The sequence below is a fragment of the Uloborus diversus genome, chromosome 5 (genome assembly GCF_026930045.1).
Source record: "Uloborus diversus isolate 005 chromosome 5, Udiv.v.3.1, whole genome shotgun sequence".
Lineage (NCBI taxonomy): Eukaryota > Metazoa > Arthropoda > Arachnida > Araneae > Uloboridae > Uloborus > Uloborus diversus.
The window spans coordinates 55,727,186-55,746,080 of record NC_072735.1 but is presented as its reverse complement, the minus strand read 5'-3'; the positions used below and the strand labels follow the sequence as shown (position 1 = coordinate 55,746,080).

The following is an 18,895-nucleotide window of genomic DNA, read 5'->3' as shown; positions in this document are numbered from 1 at the left end:
TTTCAAAACTACATATAGAGATTTCTTCACTAAAACTTACTACTTAGAATTTAGAAATAGTGTTGTTTGTCAAGAATTGTTCTTTATACACCAGTGGTTAAAAACCTTAACTACGCTGTTAAAAAACTTCGAATTTTTGCTTCATAAATGCTCAGCTTTATTACAGAATTATCTTTGCGGATGGTACAATGGTAAGCCATTAAGTTGCCATGTTTTTACAAACTTGTCACGTGGAATATTTATCTAACTTAGATTACATTTCCAAAAATTTAATTAGATAAAAATTTCAAAAGAAAAATTCAAAAAACATTAATGAACAAAAATTGATGTAAAAATTGCACCGAAAATAATTATTCTAATTTTTTTACAAACTGAAAACATAACTCTTCGATCCACACTGCAGAGAATAAAAGAAATATTCATTTTTACTCGCCTAAATCAATATCGCTTAAATCTTCTTCCTTTTCTTCTTCATTTTCCTCTTCATCTTCCTCAGCATCAATACTTTTTACATTATTAAGGTGGGGTGGAGATTCTGTACTGTCTTCATAAACATAACCTATTGCAGCTTTTTTGTCCATCAATCTGAGTGATTAAAAAATAATTATTATTATTATTGAAATAATGACTAGTTCCACCAATGCTTACATGTGAAGCATGTTTCTCTTTTAAATTTAAAACAAACTCACTTTTTCTTTTCCTCTTCATAACCTGGTTTAAAAATTCCAAATCTTTCTTCCATGAATATCTGATGCAGAAATTTGTCTTCATTTACTGTAATACAATAACAATTAATCACACAAATAGAAGTAAAAAACTTAGTGTATTAAACATTTAAATATGAATTTTAAGAAGTTGCTGTTCATTCTATTGCAATCAGGAACTAAAGAAAAAATGCCAAAGGTTCGACGGGACTACTAGCTGAAAAGTAGCAACAACATTTTAGCTTAGAAAAATTGCAAATACAAGTCCATATTTTAAATAATCAGAAGATACAGATACATCCAATTTACTGATATTCTTCAACCTTTGTAGCAAATGCTTTCTTTATTTTATTAACATTTTTGGAAATTCAGAAAAAAATAGAGTTTTTATAATCTTTGAGAGTTTGGGAGATTGAAACTAACAAAAACAATACATAAGAATATGGCAAACTAGTAAAAACCCTGTTCATTACTTGCATTAATATGATAAAGTTACTTTTTAAATTTACTGTGAAAATGTTCCCCATAATATAATTAGGGACACTCTAAACTCAAACATGGAGGTAAAAAAAATCCTGGGAAAGAAGTTCTCTAATTTAGCTCCAAAATATTCTGATTTTATAATCATAACTTTCATACAAATCTAAAATAGAAGCATTAAATTAATATAGCATACCTGCCATTTTTGCATGAAATACCAGCAGTATATTTTAGTTCGAAAAATAGTAGATTCTTATATCAAAAAACAGGAGGAAATACAGTGAGATTTAAATTCAAAATACTTTGAGTTTTTTTTTTTTAAATTAAATTCTATTTAGTTCAATATTTAATTTCAGGACACTTGAAAATGTCCATTAAATATTTCTGAATTAAAGTTAAAATGAAAATAAACACTAATTTTATTTAAAAATCTCTTAACACAGCTTAAATTGAAAATAAAAAAAAAGCAAATTTCAAACACAAATGCAAAAATATCTCATTTTTTACCAACTGTATGAAATAAGAACTTAAGTCTGAATAATTAACGACACCATCGTTGAACTTTTGAGCAAATTAAAAAACTACTGAAAAGAAAATAATCAGATTTGGGGTAATGTTTGCAATTTTTTATCATTTTTAGACAAGCTTAATCTCAAGGGTTTGTTGCAATTTTTAAAAATAATTTTAAATGTTTAGCAAATTTTATTTTAAAAAAGAAACTGCTTCTTTCATGTATGAATGAAAAGGAATTTCAGGGAGGAAAACTACAGAGGTTTGGCGATTGCATACTATAATTTTTAGTGATGTTTCGAGAAATTTTTATAATACTCTGATAATTATCAAAAAAGAAATTAAAATTCCACGGAGAATTCTCTGATTTCTTGGTTGTGTTAGCAGCCTGTTAAACTCTTGAGAGAAACTGGCAATTTTACTGGACGGATATCAAGCATGAATGCATATGTACATACATATAACTAATGAGAACACGCATTTAAAAAAAAAGCAACACTATATCCAAATTTACTGACAGTATTTGTCGAATAAGGAATTTTTTGGGGGGTCAGTGCTCTCCCATCAAGGCCTCCCTAAATATTATTCATATTTATTAGTTTTTAAAAATTCAAGTATATGACGCTAACATTTTAAAAATTTCCTAACAGTGTATAGTAAGACTATTATGGAACAGTTTTCCACAAACAACTAAACACTAACCTAGGTTTTTTTTTTTTTTTTTAACAGTGTAAATTTCACAATAAGCAAAAACATTTATGTACCTTTTATAAGGCATTTTTTTTGAAAACAATCATTAAAAGAAATTCATCAATTACTGATAAAATATTTAAATAACAAAATTAAATGCTACATAGGTAAACCAATGGTATTGGTACAGTAAATCACAAAAATGCACCGACTTACCACTTAAAAAGTCATTCTGCACTAAAGTTCGATAACTTTCATATGAAGTTTTTCTATCATCATCTTCATTAAGCACCCTAAAGAAAAAAGGTAACATTTTCATGTATCAAAACATTTTTTATACATTACTATTAATGATAACATAGTATAAAAATTGTGATAATGTACAGGCTACTGATTCCAAACACTAAAAATTACAACTGAAACATTGTCAAATCTATTTTCAACCTAATTTTTTTTAGTATTGTAATTTTTAGAAAAGTTTCTTATTTTTCTACTAAATAAAAATACTGTTTCAGGGTGTGAACCTGAAATCGACAAATAACCGTAATTAAATAAAATATAAAAACACATTCGATAATGATTAATAGTTCAAATTTCTACTTTACAGCAGGCATGAGAGCGAGCAAAGAGCAAAAAAAAAAAAAAAAAAAAGAAAATCCAGTTGACTCAAAAATCATGCAGAATTACATCCGAACACAAATTTTTAAAATGTTCAGAAAAATAATTTAAATTTTCAAAGCTTCAACAAAATATTAAGGCTGATTAAACAATTTTAAGGATATTGCCAAATTTTTACCACAATATGGTAATTACGCTTCAAATATTTAGAAAAGAATTTTAATATATTGCTCTTAAAACATAGTACAGTAAACTAAAAGTTATTTGCGGAATACTGTGGAATACTAACCGCGGATAAGCCACAAATTAGGTTAAAACGAAGCTAGTTTCTGCAACAGCTTAAAAAGATCAAAAACGCATACATTGAAACGATAGTTAAAACGACAACAATGTATGTAAGAAACGCATGTAAAAGCAAGAAAAGGATCGCTCTCTATTTCAAATGGATTACACACAAACGCAAGCACATCAAGCAAGCAGATTAACTGCAAAAACTCAAGCTAGGTTACACCAAAAACGCAAAGGGAGGGGAGAGGAATTTTTTTCAAGACAGGTTTAGTCGCTCATTTATGCACACAAGTAAGGTACATTTAAAAATCAGTGAGTACGGTATGGCTAAAAATCAGTAAATAGTGAAGATCTGAAGCAGTAAGTAATGTAGCTCTACAAATTAGCTTTCAACCAGTCAGGTTTCGGTGATCTTAAAAGGGTGATATCATTGGAAGGAAGAGGAAAGCAATGGGAATATCTACAAAAAAAAAAAAAAAAAAAAGCACTTAATAAGTTAAATGAGATTTTTTCTTTTAAGGCCACAGATAATCGAGAGTTTATTGTACTCTAATGTCCTTCAAGTTTTGATGCTAAAAAGGAGCCAGAAAATGCCCAACACACATAAAGTACAAGTAGAATCGACTAATTTAGCATGTGCATAAATGTGGTACTTTTACAGAAATTCTAAGAAAAGAAATTATATTCAAAACAGTGAGACAATTCAATTAGAAATATTTAAAATTCTAGACCATGCATTATTTTTATTTATTTATTTATTTTAGTTCCCAAAATTTGAATTCATTTTCGGCTTTTAGTGAAAATTGCTACTTTCTGAAAAGGAAACAAGTTTTAACCAATAGATGAATTGTGGATCACTGTTGGAGTGAGAAGCAAATTAAAAGGAAAAAAATCTCAACTGCTACCTTATTTTCATCAAGATGCTTGACTATTTTATTTTCTGATATGTGTGCTTTGCATTTGTCTCTGTTATCACAATTTGAACATTCCACCATGTTCATAGATTGACATATATATATATATATATATATATATATATATATATATATATATATATATATATATATATATATATATATATATATATATATATATTAATTTTTTGCAAGCATAGGGACTAAGAGGGTAATTTCTTACCCCTTAGACCCACTGAATAAGAGGCCAATAGCTATCTCAGCTGCATTATTCAAATATGCCCATTTTCCATATTTTTTTAAGCAAAAATTTTGTATTTTACTTCAAAACGAATAAAACTTAGTGTCGAGAATGAGAAATTTTTTTCTAAAACTACATTTGCTTATAAAATAAAAAAAGTTACAACAGAATGGAGAACTACTACCTTTTTCTAATGGTAAAATACATCTTTTAGAACAAAAAAAAAAAAAAATTTAAATTAAAAAAAAAAATTTTTTTTGTTTCTTCTTTTATCTTGTTGATATTTTATTTAGAGCAGAACTTCATATATTTGGTTCATAAGAATTTCCTCCAGAAATTTTTCTTGACCAAAAAGAAAAGGGTACTTAATGGTTAAAATAGTGTTTCTCTTTATTAATTTTTCAACACTGGTTAGTTAACAAAATAATAATTTTCTTTCCATAAAAAAACAACTAATAATTTCCACATATGATCAAGAAAAATCATGAACACTCAAAAACTTTAACAAAATGTTAAACCACATCAATAATATCTTGCATGTTTTCTTATATATGCAAAAACAGATATGGAATTTAGACTATTTACTTACAAAAGTTCAGAAGACTACTGGGTTAACACGCTCTTTTCATTAAAAAATCCTATACCATAATTCTCATACTCATCTTACAGGAATAAGTCAGCCTGATAATGTATCAAATAGAATGAAAGGTACAAAACCTAGTTTAAGCGGAAATTTGCCAAAGAATTACACACACCTGTTTTAAAAAGACATGTGCACAATATTTTCAAATTTGTACCTCTTACTGTGTCACTTGAATAATTTATATCCTATTCTTAGCACATGAAGGTAAATATTTTACACCAAACTCAAATTATTGCTTTAAATACTATTGCTGAAGCTCTCATTGAAAAATTATATTGTTTTGAAATAAAGCTAAAACAATATTTTAAACTCTAAAGTGTTGAATGTTCTTAAACTTTAAATTCAATATTCACAAGACTAATAAGCACTGACAAAGCAGGGGTTGATCCAGGTTTTAATTTTAAAGTCTGCATTTTGTGGAAAAAAAAAAAAATTTTCTGCAAACTTCTTTACTTCTGTGAGAAAAAGAACTCTTTTTTAGTAATATTTCTTATTATTTTTCATGAAAAAATCCTATCGTATTGTCATGTTAAGCTATCAAAAATCTTATTTGATATCCCTTTGGGCTATAGGACTTCACTGGGAATGATTCAGAACATAGGTTTTTTTTTTTTTTTTTTTAGTGACGTTTTAATTTTAGACGAATTAATAGAGTTTAAAAGCATGAAAAAAGCTTTTTCTAGATAAATGTTGTGAAAGCTCTAATTTAAGACATGGAATTTTGTGAAGTGACCTTTTTACAATAGAGTATTTTGTAAAGGGGCCACTTTTACAATGTAGAATTTTGTGAAAGGGCCGCAAAACGGACTCAATTTGTGCCTAAAATTATCCATGCTATGTTATAATTGTAACATAATATGTGTAAGTTATGAACATGCTACTGGTTAAGACACACACTTTGATTAAATAAAGCATTTCAAGTTAATAAATTTGCAATACAAGAAACAACATACATATGTTCTTTCACAACTCATTACCCAGTTATTAACATATAGCAATATGAATTGGCATACTTAATCGACTCCACAGGTTTGTACTCAGGAATAATATCTAAATGAGCACGAACATCAAACCTATCAATTAAATTATCCGCATGTCCTTGCCAAGGCATCCTGGAAAAGGAGATTAATGATAAATTGTTTTAGTAATGCAGGATAGTGTGCTTATTTTAAAAATATAAAAAGGTAGTTAAAAAATATATTTAAAAAAAAAAAAAAAACAAGAACATGAGAATAGATTCAGTAAGTTACCGCCCTATAGCCAGGGCTAAGGCAGAAATACATGAAATACACCGCCAGCTCAGTCAATTCCAGCCGAGGACTGCAGTTTCATGCTTATTAGCACTCATCAGCCCGGCATAGGACTAACTGAGCTGGAGGTGGAAACAGTGCCGGATTAAGCCAACGTGGGGCCCGTAGCAAATGTTTTCAAGGGGCTCTCGTTTTTACATGATATAGTAAAAAATTGTGCACTTCTTCATGGATACGGGAGATGGATTTATAACATGCATGAACACATAAATATGGATATGATTTTAGAGCTTTACGAGGGTTATAACCCTTTTTCGACTTATATTGCCCCTCGTCTTTCCCATCACATGTTTTTAGCTTTAAATTCCAAAAACGCAATTTCTGAACGATATATAAAAAAAGGGGGGGGTCAGGTTCGGAGGCTTGCCCCCGGAAAATTTTTGATATTTCAATTCTGAAAACTCATTTTTAACGACTTCTGATGACATTTGGAAGAGAGAAGGTTCCGAGTTCTTTATTCGGAGATTTTTTGAAACTGAAGTTAAAAAACACGATTGCATCCCATCTTAGATAAAATTAAAGGGAAAAATTTGGATTTACAGCGACACTCCTCATGCAATTTTTAAAATTGAAATCTTAAAGAAAACTGTTGGTTATCTTTAATGATGTTGTAGAGAGAGAGAGGGGTGTCCAAGGAAGCCCCATTAGAAAATTTTCAAATTTATTAACCATTATTAATCTAAAAACACAGTTTTAGGTAGAACATTTTTAGACTCTAAAATGGTAATTTTATGCGATTTTTGCTGAGTTTGGGGCGGGGTTGGGAGTTCACGAAAGTCATCCCCTGGAGATTTCTTGAAATCGAAGTGTTGAAAACGTGATTGTAGACCATCGCTGGTTACGTTTGTATGGGATGGAGTTCAGGCACTCTCCAACGCAACCCGGAAAATTTACAAAATTGATGCCTTAAAAGTACATTTTAGCCCATCGTTAACAATGCTGGAGGGAGAGAGGTACAATCCCAAAGAAATTTTTTGAAATTATAGTCCAAAATACGCATTTTTAGACCACCTTAGATGATGTTATAGGAAGGGATCGGAGCTTGGGATTTCACTCATGGGCATTTTTCAAAACTTGGTTCCAGAAAGCAGTTTTAGCGGGTTTTCGATTATGTTCAATAATTTTATCCCTGAAATTTTCTGAAATTTAAGTTCGAATAACAAATTTTCAGCTTCCTTTGGTGATGCAAAAGAAATGGGTTTGGTTCGGGGCATTGGCAGCAGCTTTTTAGTTCCCTCCCACTCAGAGGAAAATAGTTAAAAACGAGATTTAAAGTCTTTCTTCCACGCACAATTATTTTAGTTCTTCAACAAATTATACTCTATTAACTATTTATTTTGCTCAGCATACGTGTAAACATTCAAAGAATCTTTTCTTCTCTTATGTCATAATCTCTTAATTTTGCTCCTTGTAGTGTCGCGGGAGGCAATTTTTGAGGGCAACAAACTGACATGAAGTTAAGCGAGCAAAGAGTTTAGGATGACTAATTATTACCTTTTCAGGACACCAATTTCGAAAGCTTTAAGACGAAAGACACTTTCAAACATTTTCTGGATGGTAACCCTTTCCTCCTTGTCTAATATCGCCCCAAAGACTGTTTTTAGGATTTGTGCTTGGGGAATTTCAAAATCCTCCTTCTCTTGCGTTCCCCCCCAAAAAATTGCTTAAAGTTGCATTTTAGGCACTAAATTTCGAAGAGAATCCTTGAACCGTCTCGATTTAAAAAAAAATTATAGCCACCTATTTCCCTAACTTATCCATATTCGGAGGAAATGATCCAAACCACCACTCTTTACCTAAAGTTAGAACTAAAGATAGCATGCGTCTTGAAGATTCCAGTTTCCAACATTTTGTGAAGCAAATCCGTACCCCCCCCTTCCCAAAGATAGCCCGATAACATTTCCAGTGATAATCCAAAATCGCGATTTGAAAATTTAAGTTAGAATTTTTTCCGGCTCCTCATCTCTTTCTCTTAACTTCTCACATAGCTTGAAACTTTGTTTTCAGCTATATTATAGGTAGATCCCTCAAACCCTTTCTTCCCAAAGATAGCTTGAAATTGACTTCAGTTTTGAACACAATTTCAGGAAAGAACCCCATCCTCTTTCCTCTACTCTAATCAAACAGCCTAAATTTGCTTTTTTTAGGCTTGAACAGCTGAAAGTTTCAGGAAGGATCCCTAAATCCCTTAAATTTAATAAAATACTTTTTGAAAAAAAAAAAAAAATCTAAGAGAAAACTTTATTATCCGTTCTAATAAAACTACCAAACATTGCCTGAAATTGTAATTTTTAGGTCAGTTTTTAAAATTTTCTAACCCAACTGAGTTTTTTCTCCTAGCACTAAGAAAGATTAACTAAAATTGCGTTTTAAAACTTCAATTAAGAGAAATTTCTGGAAAGCAATCAGCGATATCCCCCACATCCCCTTCGTGCTTCCTCTGACGTGACTAAAGATAGTGTTACCTACCGTCTCTACATGATGCAAAAAGCCCCCCCCCCCCCTCCCACCTTCCTCTCTGCACCAATGATACTGGTCAGCATGGTATTATTCCATATCGAGTCTGCGCTTTAATGAAAAATATAAAATTTTTCATTTGCTTGAATATTTAGAAAAGTTAGATCTAAATAGAAAAATGTGAACGGGTAAAAGTACGGAAAAGTAGTTTTTTTCTGGAATTTTTTTCTCATGGCGCGGGGCCCCCAGAAGCGCGGGGCCCGTAGCATTTGCTACTTCTGCTCTATGGCTAATCCGGCCCTGGGTGGAAAACCTCTTAAGGAAGCCAAGAGTGCCACCGAACCATTGTTTCGGTCACTCGTCTGGTCAGTGCTAATTTTAAATTGCTACCAGTTTGTTTGGCACTCTTGGCTTCCTTAAGAGGTTAAGAGGTTTTCCACCTCCAGCTCAGTTAGTCCTATGCCGGGCTGATGAGTGCTAATAAGCACGAAACTGCAGTCCTCAGATGGAATTGACTGAGTTGGCGGTGTATTTCATGTATGAGAATAGACTTTCAAAAAGAAGACAGCGCAGAACTAGAAACAAAGCATAGTTTTCATAACACTAATGTATTGCTAGTGATGCAATGGAAGTAAATTTTAATTTTAGCAATTACATTAAGAAAAATATGTATTAAAAATGAACAGATACATTATTAAATGACAAAATCAAAAATATTTAGTTTGTATCAAGGATTGATATAAACAAAGGAGGATTATATTGCTGTCTGGCGAATTCATCTAAATCCGTTTTTGAATTTTTGTGAACAAAACTTAATTTATTGCACTCATAATTTTGAGATAAGAGTATGAAATGGACACAATTTTAACAGTTTATTTATTTTATTTTTTTTAATATGCTTTAATGTTAATATTAACAATTTTTCAATTAAAATATTTTTTAAGGAAACAAACTTTTTTTTAAAAAAAACTTCTTTTTGACATTTCCTACGTCAAAAGATCATTCTCTGAAAATAGAACTTTTACAAATTCTTTCATATATTTTGATGTTACCTTTTTTTTTTTTTTTCAACTTACAAATTTGAAAAAAAAAAAAAAAGTTGGCTACTCAAAGAGTGCTAAAATACAAAGAGTTTGTTTCACATAGAAATATTCCTTGCAAAGTCCGGGAAATCTCTTACCTTCAAAATTTTTATTTTCTAATACAGTGAAACCTGTGTAAGTTGACTACCTGCGGTGCACTACTTTAGTGGTCAACTTACAGAGGTTGAATTATATGATAAGATTTAGTTCCGTGTCTGAAAACAGCGTTCAACTTAGACAGGTGGTCAACTTACGAGGGTGGTCAACTTTACAGGTTTTACTGTATTCATTAAATTAATTGATTTTTTGTCAAATTGTATTTAATCTTAGTGTCATTTTTTAGACATTAAAATTTCTCTCATGCATTTTAACACTTTTTTGTAAAAAAAAAAAAAACTACACTAAAAAAAAACATATTTTCACTTTCTAAGATATTTTTAACCTCTATACAAGCAATATTCAAGAATTGAATATTGAAAAAAAGCAACGCAGAATTTGGACGTTGGCGGATTTGAGGCGCTTTACTGTATTTCTTTCACCTGAAATTTTTTATATTCTTATAATGTAATAAAAATGAAATATTATATGGTTAGTTTTCTCATTCTTTGAAAACTTTACTTTTGTGAAGATTCTAATAATGGAATATTGCCCCTAAAGACTTTTATGCTCTTAAAAAATTTTAACAATAGCGTTTTGTGTTGCTAATGTTGCATATTCTTAGGAAATTTTACACTTATTCATTACTGTATTACATTTTATGCTACCTTTATTACATTTCATGTATTTCATTTCATGCTTTTCTTAAAATTTATAACAATTCACTGAATTGTAATAAATTTAAAGGAAATGTGTATTTCTCATCTGACAAATGATGGCCAAAAATTGCAGCCACTTGATATCTTGGTATGTTTACTAGAGTGGGCCAAAATAAGCCGAAATTTTTTTTGTTTTCGAAATTGAATTTTGGATAGAGCGCAAAAGTTGTGTAGTGAGCTAGTTAGCACTCACAAAAAATTTCTTGGATATTCAAAAATAATATCTAGCCGGCGCTATTTAACACTAAAAATCCAAAAAAAAAGATAAAAATGAATTTTTGTCAAAATTTTTTTGGGCAGTTCTCAAAAGGTGGGAGCAAACACAGACTTCAACTTTGAAGCTTCAACACCAAATAACTTTCGTTTTAATTAACTCTAAAATTTTTGAGGTAAATTATAATGCTGTATAGAGACAAGAATTGACATAAATTATGGAAAAAAAGCTCTTCAAATGCCCTTAAAAAATATTTTCTTTGCTAAATGGCACAATTTTGGACATACCAAAACGTTAACTGAGCAAATGTACCATTAAAAAAAATTTTTTTTAATTATTTCTATACATTTCAAAAAAAAAAATTAAAGGCATGAATCTTACACTGAATAATTTTTTGTTAATATTTTACACAAATAACAAAAGTAAAGACAGATTATTTACTTTGTAAACGATTTTAGAAAAAAGTAAGTTTGAAATTTGATGCATGTCCAAAAGTTGCGATCTTTACAATGCTATTATTTGAGAACTAAGTATATGATGTTTTCGTCTTAAAGGTATTTATCGATCCTCAGAATCAGTTTTCAATTGTTTAAAAGTGTTTTCATAAGCTTTTATGCAGCATCTTAGAAGAAAAATAATTTTTCTTAAACATACATGTGAGATGTCCAAATCGCGTTACGATCTTGACGGCGATAATTTTGTCCGTTTATTTATAATTTTTTTATAATCCACTGTCTTCTAACATCAATAAAAAAGATTATTATGATGTTATCTTCTGTAATCCATTGGTATTTTGCATAAATAATACGTTACACGTTGAACAATACATAAATTACAGTAGAAACATGGCTGGTTATGATCGAACGAAAGCCATTTTGCGCGAAAATCGCCAAGCAAACCTCCGTTGGCGAGAACACAGTATACGAAAAGCTAAAGGTTACCAGAGGGGGATTCCAGTTTGACAAATGTAGTTAATCGTCAGCTGCACCAGTTTTGGCGCCTTTATCACCTGCGCTAGCAATTTTTTTTCCCCGCCGCTTTTATTATTTTAGAATTTTTTTTTTCTCTTCTTTCTTTTAAACATAATTTAACAATCTCTAAATAGAAATACGAATTTCTTTTTTCAATAATTTTTTTTAGACATCGTTTTAATTCTTATGACATTAGAAGAAATATTCATTATTAAAACTGATGTCAATTTTTACATTCTTTCTTAAAGCATATTTTGTTTATTTTTCCTTTAAAAATATATATGTCGTATTTATTTGTCTCTATTTTTACTCCTTATTTGTCCCAATAAATCAAACTACAAGTTTGTATAATTATTTCCATGAAGCTTTTTTCTACCTTTCATCAACTTCTTCAAAATCATTCCAAAACTTTATTATATGTAAAGAGCAGTATGTATATAGAAATTCAAGTACTTCATTAATGTCCTCTTTATCATTAAATTGCAAAATTCAAAAAGTAGTAAATAAAATTTTCATTGGAAAAGTTAAAAATCAGATTAACAGTTGTCAAAAATGGTGAAACTTACATTATGATGATGTCCAAAATCCGTTACCTACAGGACAACAATGTCCAAAATCTGTTATCTACAGACTGCTGATTTAATTTGCTAATTAACAATTTTTACGAATACCTGCTGTCTTTTCATGTTCATATATTGTGTTCTAGGTATGCATACTATAGAATAAAAGCAAAATTGATATCAAATTCGAAAATTTTTGAAATTGCTCAAAGTTAACTTTTTTGTTCCCACCTTTTGAGAACTGCCCTTTTTAAAAAATTAAATTCCAAATATTTTGCAGGAATGCACCGAAAATGTTTTATAATGAGCCAGTTCGAACCCATAAAATGTTTCATTGATTTTGATGAGCATTTAACCGCTCATTTCCAACATCAAAAATTATAGAAAAATGGAAAAAAAAAAGAAATGAATTTCTTTAAAAACCAATGTGAAAATTATTTTTCAAAATTAAATCATAGACTGATTAATTAAATAGCACTATTAATCATAGTAATTATTATAACGCAATAGTATCATACATTTCCTAGAATTACATATAGAGATAATAAAATTTTGAAAAGGAAATCTTCAAATTTGATTTATAATACCTCATGCATAATGAATATTATTTTTTAGAATAATATTGTTCCTTGTTATCAAATGATGGAAGTTCTTTCCTAGCTTAAAGTTTGGCACGAATGTATCCATCTCGTGGTAGTTTCACCACGAACTTTTATTGCAGCTTCGGTTATTAGTTTCACATAATGTTTCACAGCTTGCGTGTGACAGGGAAATTTCTCGAAAGTGAACTCTGTAGGCAGTTCTTTGCACATTTCTTTCAATTGTTAGTCTTTTAGATGCATTGTAAGAGGTGGTTCTGTTATAACACATTTTGCCCAATCAACTAAATCAACGGCTTCAAAATTGAGTTTAGGACGCTTAAAAAATCTTACACCATCCGAGCTCTTCATGTTCTTATTTCTAGAGTTTAGAATGCGCCTAACAGTTAATTCCCAAATGTATTTTCTTGAGTCAAACAACATTGTCAACAGTAGCTGTTCAGGATGAGCGAAATATGCATTATTTGAGAGAACTTTGAAAAATATCTCCTTAACGTTGTCTGGAAATTGCCTTGCAAGAGAAATCATTTTCCAGAAATGTTGGGCACCATACTGACAGTTCGGTTTCATTTTTATTTCAAACCACATTGGAGCATAAACTAACATTACATACTTTACAAGCATTGTAAGATTTTCTGATGGAGTTGGAGTGCCTATATACAAGTGTAAAAAACGGTTTGCAGTTGTCAGCCATTGTGCATGACTGAGTTTGCCTGGGCTACTGTCAGCCATGCTAGAAGGACAACTACCATATTTTACGGCAAGACAGATTCTATACAAATATTGTTGTTCAGTACTTAAATATTTTATATCTTCCATGTCCAAAACCAGAAGATTGCAGTCAATTTTATCAAATTTGACCATTTTTTTCACAATCTCTAAGAAGTTGTCCGATAGTTCCAGAATAAGATGCCTCAGTGGCAGTATTGTCTGCTTCATTAGTATGCAGCAAACATATGTTCCACTGTAAAAGTCTTTTGAGATATGTCTCAAGTAAACGAATTACACCACCTTTCAATCCCGTATTTACATTTGTTCCGTCGCATCCAATAACCGATAAGTTAAGCAAGCTCATAATATACTCTTTTGCAAAGCCTTATAATACCTTGAAGAATTTCTTTTGCACTTTCACCAACTGTTAGTGATAAATGACCGATGTACTTGTTACCTGGTTCTTCTATCAGTGCTACATTTGCTTCAGATGCTAATTTTTGGTGGCCAGATGTCTTTTTAAGGGTGTCATCCTTGCGGCCGTCAAAATACAAATTCTTTATAGCTGTCCCTTTAACTGCTCTTAAATCCCTTTCTCTTAGCTCGCTTCTTTTTTTATAGACCTCCCTCCTTACTTTGTTTTTATCGACTATGTATTTTCGTTTTGTTTAGCAGAAACTAAGTCGAAATCAGCGTGAACTGCTGTAGTAATTTTAGCCACTGCTCTGATTGAAGCGCCAGTTAGATCCACTGCTAAAGCTGTATGAGGCATAGAAAGTCTCATTTGACTTGTCGTTGCTGATGGCACATCAGTTCGCTTACGTTTTCTTGAAAGCGGATAATTCAATTTAAAATTGTCATCTGAAATTTTTTTGCTTTCTATGTTTCAGGATAAAATAGTTATAAAATAATCTTAGGAATAATAGAAGCAGTTGAGTGCCGTTTATTATCCAGGAGAAGTAATTGAACCGAAGATTTAAAAAATTACCATCTTATGTAACTATTTTTTATTTGAGTGTATGCATTTTTTAAAATTGGCGTACAAATGTCGCATGAAATTGATTGAATTTTCACTGTTTTCTCTAAGTAACGTATTGCATAACATTTCAGTATTTATTTATTTCGAAACTACTTTTTAAAAAAAAAATTTCCATTTTCCCCATGTTTCAGTCTTAAAGGAGCGTACCTAAAGATTCTACGAAATGTATAAAAGTCTTTGAGGATTTCAACTAATTCACTGACAGATATTTCTAATGTTTGCTGAAACTAGCTTCAAACTTTTATTTTTGACCTCCCCCCCCCCCTTTTTTTTTGAAAATTTGTGCATTTTTGCCCCTTTTTCAGTTTTTCAAGGTCAAATAGTGCCGGCTAAATATTAAACAAATTTAGCGAAATTTTTTATAGGTCATAACGGGCCCATATAGCAACTTTTCCGCACTATCCAAAAACAAATTTCCAAAAAACGTTTTTTCAACCCACCCTAATGTTTACTTCAGCTGTAGTGGATGACTTATTATCAATCAAGATAGGAGTGTAGTTGGAAACATGCCAATACACATATTTTTTCCTGCTATCTTCCACTTCTTTTAGATTTTTAGGGTGTTGATTAGGGCTATTCTTAGTTTTCTGTTTCTGCTCCTAAAAAATGAATTTTAATTCTCTAAAACAATTTAAGGAATATTTGCCACAAAAAACTCCTAGCTTTACCTCTGCTGGCTTTATTGATTTAAAGAAAAAATAGCTTATTAATTCCTGGGAAGGGCAGCACCCCATTACCCTACCTGTAAAACAACCACTGTTTTGTATAAGTAATTCCAAGGAGTACAAGTTCAAAGAGTTGCAAGAAGCTTAGGTGCAGAAAAAATTGTGAACTTTTGATACTAAGCAACATTCAACAAAAGCAAAGAGCATCTTTTTTCTGAACGCTGTTTATCCCAAGAAACAAAATATTTTTCATCAATAAAAAACAGGTGTTTTACATCCAAAAACTTTGGAATGCAATATTTTCTACTTTGGTACATCAAAATAATGATTACAATTGTATTTGTTTTATGTGCATAGGTTAGAAGTAAATATTGCATTGTTAAAAACATTTAATACACTCTAAAAAAACTCTTCCAGGGTTGCCACAAAAGTTCAAGAATAAAATTCCCTAACATTTCCAGGTTTTCCCCAGTTGCTTTTTTAAAAAATTCCAGGTTAATGAATGCCGACATATGTTATGAAATATTTTTAATCTAAGTAAACCTATTTCATGAACCAAATAATGCTTAAAAATTATCAATAATTGTAATCCATATTTGTGTTTTAAGTACTTAAAATTTAACAATGTTGATTACACTGATTACAAAAGGACTGAAATCTCAAATACACTAAGCAATTTTTGGAAAAGCCTCAATTTCAATGTTGGCATGCTTTCAAAAAACGTTTTAGCCTATAAAAGCAAAATTTTTGAGACTTTAAATTTTTATAAACATTATTCATTTCAAGAAAAAAAAAATAGAACATGCAGAATGAAGGCTATTAAAATACTAATGAGACCACAGATGCATTGTGGATTATACTAGTAATTTCCAGCTAAGCATGGCTTGGATTTTTTTTTTTTTTCAAAAGACGCAAAAATGAAATGTAAAGATATAAATCAGAACTTTATGATTTTTGTATGGATATTTCTTTTCTTTCTTTCTTCGTTTTTATAACCTTATAACATAACGTCTTCAAAAATGAGCTTCAATTTTTTTTCTCGTGCCTATCACGAAAATTCGCATATCCAGCAAAACACTTACCCAACTTCAGCATTTTTGCCCAAATGGTGCAGCCGTTTCACTATTCAGATCGAAAATTTGGGAAGAAATTTCAAAAATGTGATATTTTAGGTAATTTTCATTTTCCCTAACAATGCCAGGTTTTCCAGGTGCGTGGCAACCCTGCCTTTTATGGAAAAAAAACATAACACATACATGGTAGCTGGGCTATCAGCAGCAATTGCAACTGCTGGATCAAGATGAATTTTAGCTGGTCGACCATGAACTTGAAGAAACTGTGCAGGGTCTTGTTTCTATAATATAAAAAATATTTTAAACAAGAGCAGCACAAAATATTCCATCCATGAGTTCAAGTACTTTTTCCAATGCAAAACATTTTCATATCAATTCTCCACTGCATAACATTTAAAATTACAGTACAACCTCGATATCTCAGGACAGGGATAAAGTTCGAGATATTGAGTTTTTGAGTCATTAAAACATATACGTTATATACATTTACATTAAATCATGTGTACTATGGGACAGTGGCGGATCTAGAACTTGAGCAAGGGAGGTGGCTTACCTCGGTCCAAGTGGAGAGTCACTGTTTTAGAGGGTCTTTTTCGTCGTTTTTGTGAGTACTCTCAATCTCTGAGGGGGGGGGCATTACTCTTACAATGACAAACACCCCTGTTTAAACAATATGAAATTTTCTCTACAAAGGGTCCCTCTCCCGAAAAATTTAGGACTTTAAATAGTTTTTTACTTGAAATAAACTTATATAGCATATTGAAGAATATAAATAATTTTGCGAACATTTTAAATGTCTGAAAACACTATAATGCAACTCAGTTGATATAAAGCTACAAATTACTGCAACATGGCCAGAACTAAGACGGAATTTCAAGCAAACACACACCGAAAATGTCAGTTACAGCACCCAGACAGTGCAGCTGCACTCTAGCTTTATGCTCATGAGTCTAGAGTAGCTCATGAGGCAATGTTCAGGCAAAAACCTCATATAAAGTTGAGTAAATTATCATAGGCAGTTTAAAAATATATTCACATAGCAGAAAGAGGTGTGCAAACATAGTATGGCTCCCTATATAAAAAGTGTAGATAAAAGCTAAGGTATAAACATTATACCCCAGCTATTACTACAGAAAGATAGTAAAAAGAAGCAGATGCGTGAAGGGGGTCAAGGACCCTCCCGTAAAATTTGAAAAATTGATGTCAAAAACACTATTTTTTAACGTTTTAGTGGTAAGGTTAGGTGAGATGGGGTTGAAGTTCCTTCCCAAGTATTTTTCCTTACTCTCGTCAATTTCAAGCTTTCTTTAGCAATATTAGGGGATCGAATACTCTTTCCAGAAATTTGCAAATAAAAGGTAAAAAACGCAATTTTATGCTATCTGTGACAATGTTGAAGTGATGGGGAAGATCCAGGGGCTCTCTGAAAGTTTTTTGATGTAGAACTTGGGAAAGCAAGATTATAGGCTATCTTTAGGGACGTTAGGCGAGGAATTATTTGGTGATTTATTTTGAAAAAGTTTCAAAATTAGTCTTTAAGGAGTTTTATGCAATTTCTGGTGAATTTACATTACTAGGCGGCTCTCCTCCAGAATTTTTTTGACATTGAAAACTGACATTTAGGCTATAACTGGTGACGTTTAGGAAATGAAGAGGTTTCGGACGTCCTCTCTAGAAAAGTTTCATCAGTGAAGTCTGAAAGACGCAATTTTAGTCAATGTTTGGTTAAGTTCAGGAAATGGGAAGTTTTGGAGGCTCCCTATGAAAATATTTTAACAACTTAAGTCTTCAAAAGGCTCTCCTTGGTGTCCTTGTAAAGAAAATGCTAAGGCAACTATCTAAAAACATAAATTAATTTTATTTGGATTCTACATACAAAAGGGCTTCCAAATTGCCCTTGCAATGCGAACTGCCACGAGACGACCGACATCAACAAAAATCAAGCTATCGAATGCCACGAATCCACGATACATGAACAGAAAGACATCTAACTAAATTGAACCAACAGGTGGGAAATTTGCATATCGAAAAGCGCCCCCTTGCGCACAGGTATACTCGAGGATTTTTATGGAGATTTTCCACAGCTCCCCACCATGAACTCTAAGAGTTCATCAATAGAACCTATAAAAAGAACTATAACAAAGGCAAATACATAAGGAAATTCTTCTCCTCAGTAAACAATAACGAATGCAATAACTATAGGTTGCTAAATATAAAGATTAAAATAACATAAACTATATGGTTACAAACTTATATAAAATATAATTTCTATTTTTGAATTTTATGTTCAGACATATTTACAATTTTAAAC

General features: G+C 31.1%; 1 protein-coding gene across 1 annotated transcript in view; it reads right to left on the bottom strand.

The window, feature by feature from the left end:
• Positions 1–18,895, bottom strand: part of LOC129222039 (CLK4-associating serine/arginine rich protein-like) — a 69,085-nt gene that overhangs the window by 36,874 nt on the left and 13,316 nt on the right. The window contains exons 3-7 of the mRNA XM_054856455.1: positions 16,768–16,865; positions 6,102–6,200; positions 2,601–2,677; positions 690–774; positions 434–585 (exon numbers count right to left, since the gene is read on the bottom strand). Coding sequence (XP_054712430.1) covers positions 434–585; positions 690–774; positions 2,601–2,677; positions 6,102–6,200; positions 16,768–16,865 — 511 coding nt within the window. The remainder of the gene's footprint in view (positions 1–433; positions 586–689; positions 775–2,600; positions 2,678–6,101; positions 6,201–16,767; positions 16,866–18,895) is intronic.